Below are 11,126 nucleotides of genomic sequence, written 5' to 3'. Positions count from 1 at the left end.
TCAACAAATATCATCGTCAGAGTCTGTATTAGAGTTGTAAGATAACTCATTTTCATGAGCGGAGTCATCGTTGAGGAACATGCTTTCATAATCAGGGTTTTGTTCATCAGCAGAGCTTGTTTTGTGCCCCTCATTAGAGAAGTCATCATTGAGGAACATGCTTTCATCAAGGTGCACATATACTTCATCAATAGCTATTGGTTCCACATCATCTTTACGTAATGGAGTTTAGTCTACATTGTTTCCTTGTTGCACAGGTGCATTACCCTCAACACATTCATCATCTTCTTCCTCGTCACCAATGCCTTCGTCATCTTCTTCAATCTCTCCCTTTAAAACAGTTGGAACATTGTATATGTTTCTATTGGTCACTTTTTGCACTACTTGCCAATTACCACCCAATTTGGGATCTTTCAAGTAAAATACTTGTGAAGCTTGGCATGCTAGGATAAATGGGTCAGATGCATACCATGTACGAGATGCATTCACACTCGTAAAATGCTCATCTGTCTATATTCCCGTTCTATACCCAACATCCCGCCATTCGCACTCAAATAGATACAAGCGATTTCAACCATAACGTAACACCAAGGTTTTCTTCAACTCACCATAGAATTCAATATCCTTCATGTTATGCTCACCTTGAACAACTATACCACTGTTTTGGATATGTAGAGTTCGTTCATAGTCTTTTATATGGAATCTAACCCCATTCACAATACAACCTTTGTACATTGCAACTTGATGATCCGGTCCAGATGCAAGATCATATAATTGTTTGGACACATTTTCTGCATTAAGCCCACATATACGATGTCGAAACCATGTTTCGAACTCGACTTCATGCTTATGTTGGATGTCCACGGTGCCTTCTCCTTCAGTCTTGTCATAGTGTTCACTACATAAAGAATACATAAGTATTCCTCTATATTCTCAAGTAAAAAAAAAAAAAACACTTACCGAATGTACGAAGCAATTTCGTCACAATTGTTAAGCACATACCATCGAGCCCTTGTGAGAACCTTATCTTCAAGTGTTACAAATTTTGCTGCTCCTAAAGGACGAACTTGTTAAAAGAACACAGATATAAGCCTTACTCCTTCCCACCTGCCACACATCACTATTCCGTTCTTCACGATTCCATTTTGTCTCAATCCCATTGAGATACATGGAGCAAAATGTAAAACATTCAAATGATAAATATCCCCCCGCAAGGGACCCTTCCGAATGTGCTCTATCTCGCACACATTTCTTACATTTACCAAGCGTTCTTTCCATTGGATACATCCAACGATATTGTACTGGTCCCGCAAGCTCAACTTCTCATGGTAAATGAACAGCTAGATGTACCATTATATCAAAAAAAGCCGGCGGAAATATCTTTTCCAACTTGCATAAAATCACAGGAATGTCATCCTTCATTCGACTCATGACATCTAATCTCAATGTTCATGCACATAATTCGTAAAAAAGAAACTAAACTCAGTCACTGTTGTACGTTTCAGTCGATAAATATGGACGAATTGCAACAGGAAGTAAGTGTTGTAAGAAGGCATGACAATCATGGCTTTTCATTCCAGAAATCGTTGACATTCACACATCGACTAATATTAGATGCATACCCATCAGGGAACTTCACACCTTTCAACCAATCTAAGAAAGTTGTCTTCTCAGCTTTTGACAAAGTGTAATTTGCATGTGGCATTGATGTAAATGTATCATTCTACTGTAAGTGCAAATCTTTGCATATTCCCATCACACATAAATCCTGTCATGCCTTCAAAGTTCAAAGTGTCCTTTGTTTTTCCTTTAATATTCAGCAGTGTACCTAAGAGACAATCACATATGTTCTTCTTAATATGCATGACATCCAAATTGTGTCTCAGTTTCAATGTTGACCAATAAGGCAAATTAAAAAAATACTCTTCGTCGTCCAATTCAACTCACACTCTTCGTGCGTTCCCATTTTTTTTTTGTTCTCATCATTTCCAAACGGCAAATTTTGTACATTCTCTAGTTGTTGTAACAATTGATCTCCAGATAATTCATTAGGTGCCATTCTATGCTCCTTAATACCGTCAAAGAGAGATTTTTTTGTGTGCCATATATGCCCCTGAGGTAAGAACCGATGATAAGCCATGTAGCAAGACTTACCTCCAGACTTACCTCCAAACTTCAACCTTCTAGACGTTGTATCCTTGTTATCTACTAGGCACGCCAGGTGTCCCTTAGTCGACCACCCAAACAAGTTTCCATATGCAGGAAAATCATTTATAGTCCATAATAATGCTGCACGCAACTTAAAGTTCTCCTGCATCGACGAGTCATACCTAAGAATGCCTTCATTCCATAATTCTTGCAAATCATCCACCAACGGTTGCAGATACACATCAATTTCATTTCCAGGTGCCTTAGGTCCAGGGATAAGTAAGGACATTATTATATACGGATCTTTCATACACCTCCACGGAGGTAAATTATACAGCACAAGTATTATTGGCCACATGTTGTATGATGTACTCATATTACCAAATAGGTTAAAACCATCGCTTGATAAACCAAGTCGCACGTTGAGGGAATCATTAGCAAATTGAACATGTTCTTTATCAAACTCTTTCCACAATATTGAATTTGCTGGATGTCTTAGATTTCCATCATCTTGACACCCATCTTTGTGCTGCTCATATCTTTGGCAATATCTTTCAACAAAAACAACCGTTGCAGCCTCGGTTTTATTGGAAAATACCGTAAGACCTTATGAGGAATTTTCTTACCTGTACCTTTGACATTTGCCCATCTTGATGTATTGCAGGTTGGACATTTTTCTTTATCTGCATGTTCCTTTCGAAAAATTACACAAGATATCTTGCATGCGTGTATCCTCTCATAACTTAAACCCAAGCCTTGCCTCAATCGTTTTGCATCATAGTACAATCTTGGTAATGTCTCCCCATCTGGGAGAGCCCTCTTTATCAAGTCAATCACCATATCAAAGGCCTTGTTACTCATATTGCAAAATATCTTTATATGAAGTAGATTCATAGTGAAAGCGAGTGTTGAAAGTTTCTTACAACCTGGATAAAGGTCACGTCAAGCATCTTCCAGCAGTTGGTCAAATTTTTCAATTCATAACCATTGGTTGTTGGACCTGGAGTAGTAGATGATTCACTTGTATTACCATCTGGAAATCTCCCCATACGGATATCATTTAACATTTTTTCAACATCATTGATATCCTCCGCACTTGCATTCTCATCACCATGATTGACATGCAAATTTGTACTAAATGGATCTTCTTCCCCATGAAATACCTACCAGGTGTAATTCATATCAATTCCGTTAATGAACAAATCATCCTCTATCTCATCTATAGGCTTATAATAACGATTCGCACACTTGCGACATGAACACCTAATCCTATTAAGCTCATCCACATGACCACGTGCCATATTAACAAATTGTTCAACACCTTTTGAATACTTCTCACCAAATCTATGAGTTTCCTGCATCCAAGTCTCAGCCATCTCGATGTTTGTTCAAATATAGTCTTCGTAGCAATTTATAAAGCAAGCTACAAAGGGACCAGGCGAATAAAGATCAAATTAGTATTTGTTTTTAATAAAGCTATGTTTCAAATTCTACCATATAATTGAAAACCTAAGCCTTTACTAACATGAGTTGTCCAATTGTCTTAACGCATATAACTTAGAAACTAATAAATCCTGGATAACATAAAAGTAGTGGGTCTCAAACACACGTCTCAACCATAACTTAAAAGTATCACTACACAAAAAGTTATATTTTTAAATGGTAAATTACAAACAAAAATAGTGGGTCTCAAACACATGATCTCACTTTCCACCTTGCTCTTACTATGGGAGAAGGTGCCATTCAAGTTAGATCTCATTGACCAAAAATAAAAAATAAAGTAAGAAGAAAGTGTACAATGAAGAGGACATCTAAATCACCATGAATAAACAGAATATAACTTATGCAAGTGCACCAAAAGTTCCAGTAAAAGCAACAGCAGCAAAGTTCCTAGCTACTAGAAGCGCCTGTACAGAAAATTAAACATTCAAATTAGATAGGGCCATAATATTCTATCTTTGATGTAAAGCTAGAGAATATACACAATAATGACAAAATTGTACTATTATCTCTTGTTTACTTCCAAGTAAGCTGGGACCAATGTACAAACATGTATATTATATATCAATATAAACATTTTTAAATATATCAATGCCTCTACCTTTAACTTGTAGATACAAATCATTCTCATGGAAATATCATCAAACATGATCTGAAAAAGTTGCAGGCCTAGATGGAAATATCATTAAACATCGAAATATCATTAAACATTTTTTTTCTTTTACTTCTGGTTTCAGTTACAAGAACCTTAAATCTGATCTGAAGAAGTTGCGGGCATCTGAAATAGGTTTACTTCTCCAAGATACGGGCATCTGAGCTGAAGATTTGATAGAATCCAATTCCCTTGTCATCAAAGAACTTATTGTCCCTATAGCCTCAACTTTGATGGATCCTCCTCCACCCTTGATATCTTCTAGTGTCTGAACGATGTTTATTATAGTCTCCAAGTCTAAATACAGATATCTTCCAGCAGGGAAGTTCTAAACCTCCAAAGCAGATAACAGCCTGTTATCCACCGCATCTAAATGTCAATGGTATGAAATAAATCTTAATTTCTTTGTGTTGTAGTTATTTTTCCAATTTAATTTATAGTCAGGTAGCAAGTAGATAGAAGCATAGCAGATCAGTTAAACCAACAAAGCTGCAAACATAAGGTAATCATAAACGCACAAACAAAGAACACATTACAAACATGCCCAAATACTACTGCTCATAGATTCAGCAACCAAATGCATGTCCATAATAGAATTCATAAGAGCTTAGCAACAAAGACATATATGTTTCAAGTGATGGAAATCAATGGAAAAACTAAATATTAATAACACGAAGAAAATGAAAAACCAAGTGTTGCTTGAAGGCTATGTGGAGGCTGCCAATGAGGACGATCTGACTAGGACCAAAAGCTTGATGGGTGGGGATCTGGATGAACTCAGAGGCTGCTTGGATCTTGGTTTTGGGTTCTCCTACGATGAAATTTCTGAGCTCTGTAACACCTTGTCTGTGCTAGAGCTCTACTATTACATGAGACAGAAGTTTATGGATGAGCACCAGATGTCTCCGGAGAGTTCTCAGTCGCCGGCCACGGACTCGTGCTCGTCCATGTCGAGTCCGATTGCCAACAAGAGGATCTCTAGTCCTAGTGAGTGATTTGGGTTCGTGGTCTTTGGAATTACAAGGAGGGGAAACGAACCCTATAGGCGAATGGGGGTGGGCGTTCAGAAATAAAGAGGGGAAACTGAAGGAATTTTTGAGTAATTTTTGGGGCAGACTGAACTTTGGGGAAGGAATTTTTTATTTCTTTTTTTCAAAAATTTCTAATTTTTGCGCCAAAGTCTCCCGCAGGCACGCCTCGTCTCTATATTTTTTTGTGTCCCTTTAGCGATGATATGTCGTCGCTACTAAGGATTTTAATGTTTTTCCTTTAATTCATTTGCGATGACATTGCTGTCGCTAATATGGAACTTTCATTAGCAATGACAAATGCCATCGCTAATAAGAATTCAAATTTTTTCAATTAATTCGCCAATTGAAAATTCTTATTCGCGATGACAATGTCGTCGCAAATGATCTAAATCCCGTCATAGCGACTACTTATCAATGACGACATCTAGTCGTCACTGTTGTCCTTTTTTTTTAATGAAATTAGCGACGACAATTTCTTGTCGTTGCTAATGGGTGCTCAATAGCGATGATGTTTGGGTCGTCACTACAAATATGGTCGCTAAAGACCAATTTTCCTGAAGTGAGTGTCCTCCACAAGCCAGAGAATTGCAGAATGTGAGAATACTGTGGAATTCGCTCTCAAGTACATAGCATCGGATTATCTGATCAGTATAATAATTGAATAACTTCGGATCTTCCAAAAAATAAGATCGGACTTGCTTGAAGAAGCGGTCCTTGTCTCGTTTGGACCAATGAGAAGGGATTCGACTTGTGGCTAAATAGTTGACAATATCAGCATACCAAGGCGGTTCTCTCGGAGTAATCTCAAAAGTTGCTCATCTGGGATGGAATCATGAACTGGAATAGGCTGCGGTGTCTCAAACAGAATCCGTGACAAGTGGTCGGCGACAACATTCTCGGTTCTCGTCTTGTCCCGTATTTCGATGTCTAACTCTTCCAGAAGAAGTATCCATTCAATCAACTAGGGCTTAGTTTCCTTCTTGGCCAGTAAATGTCGCAGAGCAACATGATCAAGAGTAGATGATTACCTTGGATCGCAGAAGATATGAGCGAAATTTGTCCAATGCAAGGATAATGGCCAACAACTCTTTCTCAGTGGTGGTATAATTGACTTGAGCATCCATCAGAGTCTTGCTAGCATAGTAAATGATTTGAGGAAGCTTGCCTTCACGTTGTCCCAAGACTGTACACATAGCATAATTAGATGCATCACAGATGATTTCAAATGGCGAAGACCAGTCAAGAGGCTTCATGATGGGGGCAGAAGATAGCATAGACCGAAGCTTATGGAATGCCACTAGACATACATCATCAAAGTGGAAAGTAGTGTCCTTGGCAAGTAAATTACACAAGGGTCTTGAAATCTTACTGAAGTCTTTGATGAAACGGCGATAGAAGCTGGCATGCCCGAGGAATGAACGAATCTACTTCACTGAGGTAGGCGGCGGTCGTTTTAAATCAACTCAACTTTTGCATGGTCCACCTCAATTCCTCTTTTGAACACTATGTGGCCCAAAACTATTCCCTCTTGCACAATAAAGTGATTCTTCTCCCAACTTAAAATCAGATTAGTTTTTTTGCAACGTTGAAGCACAAGTGAAAGATTATGGAGACATGTACCAAAGGAGGAACCAAAAACAGAGAAGTCATCCATAAATACCTCCAGAAATTTCTCCACCATGTTTGAGAAGATCGACATCATGCATCTCTGAAAAGTGGCAGGCGCATTGCATAGTCCGAAGGGCCTGCATTTTTAAGCAAAGGTGCCGAAGGGACATGTGAAGGTTGTCTTCTCTTGGTCTTGGGGATCAACCGCTACTTGATTATACCCGAAGTACCCATCCAGGAAACAGTAGTAGCTCTGGTCAGCAAGACACTCTAGGATTTGATCATTGAAGGGGAGCGGGAAGTGATCCTTCCGAGTATGGGAGTTGAGCTTCCGGTAGTCAATGCAGACACGCCATCCAGTAATGGTGCGTTGTGGAACCAATGCACCAGCTAAGTTCTCTACTACTGTGATGCCAAACTTCTTTGGAACCACTTGGGTAGGGATCACCCACTTGCTATCTGAGATGGGGTAGATGATGCCAGCATCGAGTAACTTGACCACTTCCTTCATCACCACCTCTTTCATATTGGGATTTAGCTGTTGTTCCAAATATCTACCTAAATTAATAGGTAAATAATTGTACGTTTTACCCGCAAGTGCACGAGGTCAACATAGTAGCATAGTGTGCAAATATGGAGTCATTTCCACGAGGACTGCTGATTTTTTGTCTAAATTAAATTCCCAAACTAAAATAAAACAAAAGATTGGATTTAAATTGATAATGATAAAAAGGTAGAGCTTTGATATCCACCACTAATTATATTTAGCTAATATATCAATATGCCAATGTTTTGATCATGTTATTAATATCTAATGTTTGTCAACCTAAGGGCATTGGTGTCTACTCCTTAAGCTATTGATTTCCCTAAGCAATGAATTAGGCATGGGTGTCTACTATAATTCTTTTCTTTCTTAAAGGATTTAGCATGGGTGTCTACTAAGTTGTTCTCTAAGAAAGCATAAAACTATGAAAATCGACAAACACATGAGGCCTGAGGCAGGGTGTCTACTCCCGGTTCCCCATGTTGATTAACCCAAGAATCGCGGTGTGTATTCTTTTGTTACTTATGTTCAACCCAGGACTCGGTCATCCAAATTGATTTAACTAACTAGTCCATACCACATGCACATGTTGAACTTGAAGAGCTCGAATTCTTCTCCTTCAAAGCCCCCTCATTTTAGAGACTTAAGGTTCTATTTATAGGCTTTAGAAGTCCTTGACAAACTAGTAAACCTAGGGATTTCGAAGGGTTTTAAAACCTATTACAATTGGGAGTTGGAAAACCCTAATATGGAAAGAAAGACACTCTGGCCGCCACTTGATATGTCTCCTGCGCATAGGTGCGATTGATCGCAGCTTGTGTGCGCTCGATCGTAGGTCTGCGATCAATCCTTTTTTCTTATGCGCTTGATCGCTCCTGGCCTGCTACGTGCTGTGTCTTCTCTGGTACTGCACTCGATCGCAGGGAACCTGGGATTGATCGCAATGTCAGGGACTCCCATTTTTCCCTTCTTCTCACTTTGAGCCCAAATCTTCCAGATTTACTTCATTTTCTTCCAAAAGCCTACAAAAGTGTAGAAAACACAAAAAGGAATTAAAATGACCTAATTAACTAAAACCAAAGGATTAAAACATGTAAGTTAAGGGCTAAAAATATGAATATTTTAGCACTTAACATTAGCCAGCGATGTGCCTCACGAGAGAGTTGAGCACCTTCTTCTAAATGGCTCAGGTGCATGCAGGAGGAGGGGTCAATTCCTTTCAAATCTGCTACAGTCCACCCAATAGCTTCTTTATGCTCCTTCAACACCTCTAAAAAACTATCCTCTTGGTCCTTTTTTAGATCTGAAGCAATAATCACCAGAAGAGTGTCGTGAGATCCAAGGAAGGCATACTTGAGCCTGTCTGGCAGTGGCTTCAACTCAAACTTGGGTGGAGACTGTAGGGAAGGAATAGAAGGAGTGCTTGAAGTCAGAGGTAGGGGCTCCTTTGGTACTCTCCATGGATGAAAGTCTACACTAGCAGCTGTCTCTAGCAAGTCATGGACCTCGTCAATGTACTGGTTGGTGTCGAAGTCTACAAAGCCAATGTGAGTCAGGCACGCTTCCAATGGATCCTTTGTCAAGAGACTAGGGAGTGAATCTTCTATATACTCTTCATTGTTTCCCACAAAGAAACACTCATTCTGATCACATGCATGCTGGAATGGCGTGAAGATATTCAGCCTAACCTTCATATTTCCAAATGAGATCTCCATAACTCCAGTCCGATAGTTGATACAAGCATTGGACGCCCAAGGATGATCAGGATCAACTTCTCAAGATTGGGAACGGGCTCGGTGTTAAGTACAATGAAGTCCACTAGGTAGAAAAACTTATCCACCCTGATGATGACGTCTTCTACTATCCCTCTTGGCTTCTTAATGGACCGATCAGCCAGCTGCAAAATCACTGTGGTGGGCTTCAGTTCCCCTAGGCCAAGTTGCTGATACACTGAATATGAAAGTAAATTCACACCAGCTCCCAGATCTAGGAGTGCTTTATCAATCTCACTTGGTCCGATAATCCATAAAATTGTAGGGGATCCAGGGTCCTTGAACTTCAGAGGAGTGTTGTGCTAAATCAGGGAGCTTAAGTCTTCAATAAGAAGGACTTTATTGGGAATGTGATTTATGTTTTTCCTTTTTTGAGTACTCAAGTCCTTAAGGAATTTTGCAAAAGCAGGCACTTGCTTGATGTTGTGCCAAATACCCACCAAAATTAATAGCAAATACTTGATACATTTTACTCACAAGTGCACATGATCAAACGATTGTATAGCAGGCAAATACGAGATCATTCCCACGAGGATTGGTAAATTATGTTTAGAAGTAATTTCCTATTTAATTAACAGATAAAACTCAATTTTCATGATTGAATTAAAATAAAGAAATAAAATAAAAAGATAAACTAAACTAAAAAGGATTAGGGTTTTGATATCCACCCCTAATTAGACTAATTAAGATAACAATATGCCAATGCGCCAATCTGTTGTTCACGATTACCTACCTAAATTAATAGGCAAATAACTGGATGTTTTACCCGCAAGTGCACGAGATCAACATAATAGTATAGTGTGCAAATACGGGGTCATTCACACGAGGATTGCTGAATCTTGTCTTAAAATCAATTCCCGAAGTAAAGTAAAACAAGGGATTAAATTTAAATTAATAATGACAAAAAGGTAGGGCTTTGATATCCACCACTAATTATATTAAGCTAATATATCAATATGCCAATGCTTTGATCAAGTTATATTTATCTAATGTTTGTCAACCTAAGGGCATGGGTGTATACTCCTTAAGCTATAGATTTCCCTAAGCAACGAGTTAGGCATGGGTGTATTCTCTAACTCTTTTCTTCCCTAAAGGATTTAGCATATTGTAAACTAAGTTGTTCTCTAGGAAAGCATATATTTTGTGGAAATCGACAAACACATGAGGCCTAGGGCATGGGTGTATACTCCCAGTTCCCCATGCTGATTAATCCAAGAACCCGGTGTGAATTACTTTTGTTACTTATGTTAAACCCAGGACTCGGTCATCCAAATTGTTTTAACTAGCTAGTCCATACCACATGTAGATGTTGATCAGGCATGCACATATGAGGAATTCATGAAACTAGGTATTAATCAAGTTAGATATCATAACAAGATCATCACAAAGGTGCCAATATTGAATATTAATAAAACATAACTAGGGCTTCAATCTAGCCCTACTAATTAAATTAGTTACACATAAATTTGATGTTAAACATCTTCATAAAATAGAAGAAAAGAAAGGAAAAGAATAAACCCAAAACTTGAACTTGAAGAGCTCCAATTCTTCTCCTTACAAAGCATACATATTCCGAAGTTGATGTTAAACATCTTCATGTGCATGTGGTATGGACTAGTTAGTTAAATCAATTTAGATGACCAAGTCCTGGGTTTAACATAAGTAACAAAAGTAATCCACATCGAGTTCTTGGGTTAATCAACATGGGGAACCGGGAGTATACACCCATGCCCTAGGCCTCTTGTGTTTGTCAATTTCCACAGAATATATGCTTTCCTAGAGAACAACTTAGTATACACCATGCTAAATCCTTTAAGGAAGAAAAGAGTTAGAATATACACTCATGCCTAACTCGTTGCTTAGAAAAATTT

At 38.6% G+C, this 11,126-nt stretch overlaps 2 protein-coding genes and 1 pseudogene across 2 annotated transcripts; 1 reads left to right on the top strand and 2 right to left on the bottom strand.

Annotated features, from left to right (window-relative positions):
- Nucleotides 1-3,524, bottom strand: LOC148586887 (uncharacterized; annotated as a pseudogene).
- A 1,456-nt stretch (nt 3,525-4,980) lies between these two features.
- On the top strand, nt 4,981-5,295 carry LOC132174231 (uncharacterized). The gene has a single exon (XM_059585922.2). The coding sequence runs from the start codon at nt 4,981-4,983 to the stop codon at nt 5,293-5,295; it is 315 nt and encodes a 104-aa protein (XP_059441905.2).
- A 790-nt stretch (nt 5,296-6,085) lies between these two features.
- On the bottom strand, nt 6,086-9,177 carry LOC148586886 (uncharacterized). The gene is made up of 5 exons (XM_088514380.1): nt 8,655-9,177; nt 7,161-7,497; nt 6,952-7,076; nt 6,360-6,514; nt 6,086-6,262 (listed from the first exon to the last, which is right to left on the bottom strand). The coding sequence occupies exons 1-5, from the start codon at nt 9,175-9,177 to the stop codon at nt 6,086-6,088; spliced, it is 1,317 nt and encodes a 438-aa protein (XP_088370506.1).
- Nucleotides 9,178-11,126: the final 1,949 nt, after the last annotated feature.

This window comes from Corylus avellana, chromosome 3, assembly GCF_965113065.1.
Source record: "Corylus avellana chromosome 3, dhCorAvel1.hap1.2, whole genome shotgun sequence".
NCBI lineage: Eukaryota > Viridiplantae > Streptophyta > Magnoliopsida > Fagales > Betulaceae > Corylus > Corylus avellana.
The sequence above is the reverse complement of the archived record's forward strand: the minus strand, read 5'-3'. Positions and strand labels throughout refer to the sequence as shown.

Coding starts and splice junctions, on each gene's coding strand:
- LOC132174231 (XM_059585922.2), top strand. CDS start 4,981: ATGAAAAACCAAGTGTTGCTTGAAGGCTATGTGGAGGCTGCCAATGAG.
- LOC148586886 (XM_088514380.1), bottom strand. CDS start 9,177: ATGAAGGTTAGGCTGAATATCTTCACGCCATTCCAGCATGCATGTGAT. Junction 7,498..8,654: donor CCTGAGCCATTTAGAAGAAG/GTGCTCAACTCT, acceptor CTATTAATTTAG/GTAGATATTTGGAACAACAG. Junction 6,263..6,359: donor CATATCTTCTGCGATCCAAG/GTAATCATCTAC, acceptor CTTCTGGAAGAG/TTAGACATCGAAATACGGGA.